The sequence below is a fragment of the Amaranthus tricolor genome, chromosome 5 (genome assembly GCF_026212465.1).
Source record: "Amaranthus tricolor cultivar Red isolate AtriRed21 chromosome 5, ASM2621246v1, whole genome shotgun sequence".
NCBI lineage: Eukaryota > Viridiplantae > Streptophyta > Magnoliopsida > Caryophyllales > Amaranthaceae > Amaranthus > Amaranthus tricolor.
This window is the reverse complement of record NC_080051.1, coordinates 13,753,181-13,760,220: the sequence shown is the minus strand read 5'-3', so window position 1 is coordinate 13,760,220 and position 7,040 is coordinate 13,753,181. Positions and strand designations below refer to the sequence as shown.

Here is a 7,040-nt window from a genome sequence, read left to right as displayed (position 1 = left end):
CCTGCAAGCATTTAAATTCATGATGCAATTGAGTAGAAACATCATCCCTTTTGTATTTTCTTGTACTTGCATTGTTATCTAATTACTTTGTTAATCATTTCAAGTTTGCTGCTATGTTAACAAATCAATCTCCAATCTTTAAATAAAGAAAATAAATTAAATAAATGGGTGTTGGAATAATATTTTTATTTTATTTTATTTATTTTTTTTTGAAGATATGAGTTCACAGCAAAGAATCAATTTGCTGATCTTGGGTTGAGCTATTACTCTTCCACTTCCTTAGTTAAAAAAGACAATGGAAGAATACAAAGAGACAAACATGTGCAAGAAAGAATTATCATACTCATATTTAGCTATTATTACTCTTCTTACCCACCAAATTTATATTTGTACCCAACTTAATAAGGAAAGATACGGTACAAAATATGTATATTTTTACCTGTTTATCGTCTAAATGCACGACCTAGTGATTTAAGAGTTGATTAAATTTAATTTTTTTAATTAATGCATGACAATTTTAAATTTGTTAATATATAAATGATTACATTAACACATTAAATTACGTAAAGTCAAATATAATAAGTATAGTGGAACGTATAAGGAGGTATGTTTTATCACTCAAAGCTTTTTAACAAATTGACCTAAATTATGACAAATAAATTGAATAACTTATGGTGAAAATTATGACTAAACTTAATGGTTAGAAATTATAGTCCGAAGTGGTTTCACAAATTCTCAAATAAGACAGTTATGTCTATTGAGCTAATTCAATGTATATTTACTGTCTAAAGTGATTATTTATCACCTTCAACTCCAAGTGATCACTAATAATTTTAAAATTATTATTTTTATAGTCTAAAATGGTCACTTATAACATTAAAATAATCATTTTCAATACTTCTTCCGTTCCATAATAGATGCAATATTAGAAACTAATGTAAAAACCCGTGCAATGTACAACTTTTTAGCATCGACATAAATAAACATATGTATAAACTAACTCTGTAATTTTAAAAATTGACAAAAATATATTAAGCAGTAATTATATTCACTAATTTACACAATTTAACTATAATCAAATGTTAGTCAAAGATACTTTAATGATAAAGATATTAATCAAAATCAAATGCCATGTCATTTTTCTGTAGCCAATAAATAAGTTTCATTTGAAATTTTTTTTTAATTGTGACACTTGAAATTTTTAAGTTTTTTAGTATAATGTATGATGATATTGCACTCTTTATTCATTACTTTGTGATTAATTTTTAATTTGTAAGTTACAAAATGTTCAAGTGGGATCTTATTATTTTATTCGTTTTATATCAAACATTGTAATTTTTATTATAATAGGTAGACATATTAAAGATTAAATTATATTACATTAGACTACGTCATAAATAAATGGTGTAAATATTTTAAATGGAAATTCCATATGGTAGCATTGAAATTTCATAAACTGCTAGTGGTAACACTTTTATAAGATTTCTAAATGATAGCATCTAGTTTATGCCTTATCTAACTGTCGTAGTATTTTCCGTTAAATTCTTATCAAATTCCATTTAATTCACCATTTTGACTTTTCACGCTCGGAATTTTTGCTACCCAACGGTGTCGTATATATGTAAACAGTCTAAGCATTGTGGTCATTCAATAGACGGCGATGCTTAAAGGGTAGTTAACTCAAGAAGTCACGGTTACAACAAAGCCACGTCATCTCCCGCCAATTTCAACATAGTATATCCATTTTATACCCTTTATTGAACCCCTCTTTCAACATACATTCAAGGGTATAACAGTAAATACGTCCCAATCACCTTTTCTTTTGAGTTTCCTAAATGAAGTCGGTTAATGTTCTTACACTATACAGTTTCATTCATACTGATTTTCTGAGAAACATAAAAAAGTGATTAGAGTGACCAAATATGGCTCCAATAACAAGAAGAGCAGCATTACCAAAATTTTTTATTGATTCAGATAATAATTCTGAAGAAAGTTCTTCTGATGAAGAAGTTGAAGATGAAGAAAATGGTGTTGTTGAAAGTGAAGAAGATGATGGAGAAGAAGTAGAAGAACAAGAAAAGGAACAAAATGTTGAAGGGATTAACAAGAAAGAGAAAAAACCCATCACTATTTCTCTTAAAAAAGTTTGTAAAGTAAGTTTTTTTATGATAATTTTTAGTAAAGTTTGTGAATTTTCTTCATGGGTCCTTTTTTAGGGTTTCGGAAATCTTTTTCTATAGTTTTATTGATTTTGTACTGAACATTTTTCTGTACTTTTTTTGATTTGGAGTCATTACTTTCAAAGCCTGTTTGATAATCATACTAAATTGTGAAAATGGTGATAAACAGTTAGTTTTATTTTGATAGGAATTTGATAAATTTAATGTTCATATTTATTTTTCTTCAACAATTTTATTTTCATCACAAAATTTATTCCAATATATCACCATTTGAAAATATGGTATCAGATGGTAATCAAAAAGTATGCACAAAAAAAGCTCTTTTTTGATCAAACTTTCATTGCTAGATGATAACATGATACATATTCCGAAATTTATGCTATAAATCATTCTATTTTCACCGTTTTAGTACCGATTACTAAATGGGCTGTTAGGGTTTGCTTGAATATTGAAAGCGGTATTTGGGTTTGTATAATTTTTGGTTTGTTCAGGTATGCAAAAAGGCAGGACATCAAGCTGGTTTTCAAGGGGCTACATATATTGATTGTCCTATGAAGCCTTGTTTTCTCTGTAAAATGCCTGGTAAGTGTTTATGTGTTTGTTGAGAAAGTATTCATTTAGAAATTATTGGTTACACTATAAACTCGGATTTAAAAATTTTTTATTTGTATTGTGAACTGTGATTTGTGAATATGTTTTTGTATGATTATATGAATGTCATAATTTTGGTAGTAAATAGGACATAGTGATAATTTATCAAAGAATGACTTTGGTCGTTGATGATCAAGAGTAACTTCTTTGGTTTCTTTGGTTTTAGATTATAATAACCCATGGTAAAATGACTTATTGAATCATGTGGACTTTCTTATTTGATGTGAAATCGATGATGATTGCTAACAAGGATGATTGCTGCCCATGTCAAATGGAAACAAGCTCATTGATATTATTATCACTAATAAGGTAGGTTACGTACACGTGATCCTCGATACCCATCCTAGGTGATAGCCACGTAATGACATTGGAGTAACAGGATGTGTAGTTGTAGTTGATGTTCTTAAAAATATGGCATGAATTGAGGTTGTAATTAGTTACATTATATGTTGCCCATTATTTTCATTTCTTGACACTTCATTTTAGGACAAAATTATGGTAATTTATTACTAAAAAGTCAACTTGGTCGTGTACTCAAGTTTGGCACAAGCACCTAAATTGAGTACTTCCACTGAAGATCCAAAGATGAAAATTGTAACTATATGGCTGACAACCCTATTTGTCCTTCTATGGAGACAATATGGGTAATCAATCTTGGATTTCGCAATTTTTGATTCAAAGTAGTTCAAGTAAACTTAAACAGTTAAATCGAAATATATATCAGCACCATCTACAAATGTAATAATGTCTTATATATGTAGTATCTATTAGTATTTGATCACTTATTGGCTCATTTAATTTTGATCCATTATTATTGGGTATTTGATGTAGAAAATTTACTCATTCTTTCTAGTAATGTCCAAGGTTGATTGCCAAACCTTTTTTTGGGGAAAGTTTATTAAATGCTTGGTGCAACAATGCGGAAGCAAAGAACGCATGTAAGAAAATTGAGAAAGACGGGTTAGGAGAAATCAATGAACTCGAGCAAAATGCAAGTAATACGATCAAAATAAGCAATTAAATAAAGCAAGTAAATCACATTAAGTATTACAAGTTTCACCAATTTGATCACGTTCTCAATTGAGCTAGAGTATATATTATGTTTATAATGACAAAGAAAATAACTTGAGGAATTACAATGGAGATTAAATATGTGTTGGGTAGAGGAAAAACCAGAGATCAAAGGGAAATAAACATTGGTAAGCAAGGAAGATTAAAGGATAACTTTTCGGTTACTAAACTAAGGCTTACTAAACCATAGTGTATAAATAAGGCCACCTCACATCGAATTGCCTGTTTTGTAAAGGTTTTCAGAAAATGAATTGATATTTCCCGCATTCTAAAGGTGTAAAAAAGCTTTTTATTGGGCCGTATCATGGGATATCTTATGGTTAAGACCAATATTTAGGCAATTCCATTACCACAAGCTCTAGCCATTTTTCGAATCTATGGGTGGTCTTATTTCCTTCACGAAAACAAAAGGTGAATGAAATACTGTCAAAGTCAAGATAGCATTAAGAGTGATATCAATATCATTAACCACATGAATAATTTCAAGAGGACTACACGATAGAAAGTTAAAACCCCCTTTGCTCATCCGAGATGGTTAGAAGCTCACGAACTCGTTTTTCTTCTTTTCTTAAACATGATCCCCTTAGACCCATTTGTCTTTGTTTCTTCTCAATGTTCACTGATCCCAAACTTGAACCATTAAGGTAAAGCTTTTTCATCTTGTATCATCCTTAAACATAATAAGAGCATGTACTACCCATACCATATCGTCATAGTCTTGATGAGAAAATCCTCCACTTTTTAATCATTCCTAAGGTTAATGGCTTAATGCTTAATATGACTAAAGCCAAACCATGGGACAAGACTCTTGTACCCACACATGTTTAACTCTAAATAGTAGAGTCTGAATGTGCTTAGTCGGTGCTAAAGACTTGGTGAAGTAGTAATATATCACAACAATTGATGCTCAAATTCCAAAATAAATTGCCAAATGTTTGTACATAGTTGTTCGAGTTGACATGATTAGTTTGAGTAATTCTCATTTGGGTTTTTGTTATTATTATAATATGAATGTGAATCTATTGCTATTGCCTTGACTTTCTTTAATTGTTTTGAGGCTTTAGGGGCATAGTTGAAACATGTATTGGTGATGGTTTTGGCATAACTTCTATTTATTGGTTATTATGTTTTTTAATGAAGGCCATACAACGATGACATGTCCTCACCGTATAGCTACCGAGCATGGCGTCGCTCCTACACCACGCAAAAGCACTCGTCACTCAGTGGACTTTGTATTTGCACGCCAGCTTAGGCCACGTGTTCCTGCTGTTAGTCATTTGTCATTTATATAGTGTTCTTTTAATGGTTGAATTCCGATTGTTTTACTGACTGGGTTGCGGGAAACATGGAAGTTGTTGTCATTGTATACTTAGTTTACTAATTAATATGTCATCTCATGAGTGCTTGCTGCTGATTGTGGATTTTTATTTGCTTTTCCTTCTTTGGGTTCAATAGATCAAGCCTGGGTATCTGATCCCAGATCAAGTGACACGCGCAGTTATCAGATACCATAGTAGACGAGTTACGTGCTTGGAGTTTCATCCTACCAATAATAACATTCTTTTATCTGGGGATAAGGTCAACTATTAATTCTTTCAATATCTTGAATTGGTTTATTTTTTCCTGCCGTGGCTTTACCCTGATGTCTATACTGTTTGCTTTTCCCTTTCTTTTTTTCCCCTTAGAAAGGACAACTTGGAGTCTGGGACTATGACAAAGTATATGAAAAGAGAGTCTATACAAATATTCACTCTTGCTTACTCAACACTATGAGGTTAGTTTCATTGTTTGGCTGATTCCTATTTTTAATCCAGGCTTAGAATCTACCTCTGATTTGGCTTATTCTTGTCTGATAGTTAAGCCTAAACTATCATTTTTTTCTCGTGGTTAACAATGTTTTTTTGTTCTGCAGATTTAGTTCAGTCAATGATGGAACTATTTTCGGTGCATCCTCTGATGGAACTATAAGTTGCACGGACTTGGAAACTGGAATCTCAGAATCATTGATGGACCTTAATCCTAATGGATGGCAGGTTTGCCATTAATTGATTGATAATTCTTTTAGTTCAATCCCATGTGCTCCAATATGACTACGATGACATTCTGACTTAAATGACAAGTGACATTGCTTCTGATCAGCTCCTTGAGCATATACTCCTGCTTATGATTTATTGATGTAAGTATTCATGCAGGGTCCAAGCAGTTGGAGGATGCTTTATGGCTTAGACATCCATTTAGAGAAGGGGCTTGTTCTAGTTGCTGATAACTTCGGATTTCTGTACATGTAAGTTTATCATTACTATCATTTAAATGACATCTGTTGTTGTCATGGGCTCATTCTTGTAGCACTTTTGAAATGTTTATTTTCAAAGGAAGACTATTTTTTCACAAGAAATTTTATATATGAATCTTAAACCTTGTTAACCATAATTCAAAACTAATTACATTAATTTTTAAATAAATAATGAATGACTGAAATTGCGTTTTTAAGGATTTTAGTCAATTGAAGGTCATGTTTATAGGTTGGATACGCGAACCAAAAGTAAAACAGGGGAGGCTGTTTTGATTCATAAAAAGGGCAGCAAAGTTGTTGGGTTGCAGTGTAATCCTGTGCAACCAGATCTTCTCTTGAGTTGCGGAAACGATCACTTCGTAAGCTATTACTTTCTTATTAGTGACCTTTTCTTCCTCATTATCACTTCGGCTGTCAATATTTGCGGTGTTTGGAATGCTTATTATGTGAACTGAAAAGTTGCTAATGAATTTTGATCTCTGTGAGCTGCACAAGTGTCTTGTCAATCATCTGGATATTTATCTTAATATGTTATTTACTGTTTGCAGGCTCGTTTATGGGATGTCCGCCGATTAGAAGTTGGATCATCTCTTGCTAATCTTGCTCATCGTCGAGTTGTTAATTCTGCTTGTTTTTCCCCACATACTGGGAGCAAAATTCTCACTACTTCACAAGACAATCGTATTCGTGTTTGGGATTCTATTTTTGCCAATATGGAGACACCTAGTCGTGAAATTGTTCACAGTCATGATTTCAACCGCCATTTGACTGCTTTCCGAGCTGAATGGGATCCCAAGGTTGACAATGTTCTAGCATAGGGAATTGAGATTTATATGTTGAATTCG

At 31.8% G+C, this 7,040-nt stretch overlaps 1 protein-coding gene across 1 annotated transcript in view; it reads left to right on the top strand.

Moving 5' to 3' along the window:
• Positions 1–1,799: 1,799 nt before the first annotated feature.
• The window catches only part of LOC130814263 (protein DAMAGED DNA-BINDING 2), a 6,973-nt gene continuing 1,732 nt past the window's right edge, over positions 1,800–7,040 (top strand). The window contains exons 1-9 of the mRNA XM_057680359.1: positions 1,800–2,153; positions 2,672–2,762; positions 5,043–5,170; positions 5,358–5,480; positions 5,588–5,676; positions 5,815–5,935; positions 6,095–6,186; positions 6,425–6,554; positions 6,744–6,992. Coding sequence (XP_057536342.1) covers positions 1,923–2,153; positions 2,672–2,762; positions 5,043–5,170; positions 5,358–5,480; positions 5,588–5,676; positions 5,815–5,935; positions 6,095–6,186; positions 6,425–6,554; positions 6,744–6,992 — 1,254 coding nt within the window. The 5' untranslated portion in view covers positions 1,800–1,922. The remainder of the gene's footprint in view (positions 2,154–2,671; positions 2,763–5,042; positions 5,171–5,357; positions 5,481–5,587; positions 5,677–5,814; positions 5,936–6,094; positions 6,187–6,424; positions 6,555–6,743; positions 6,993–7,040) is intronic.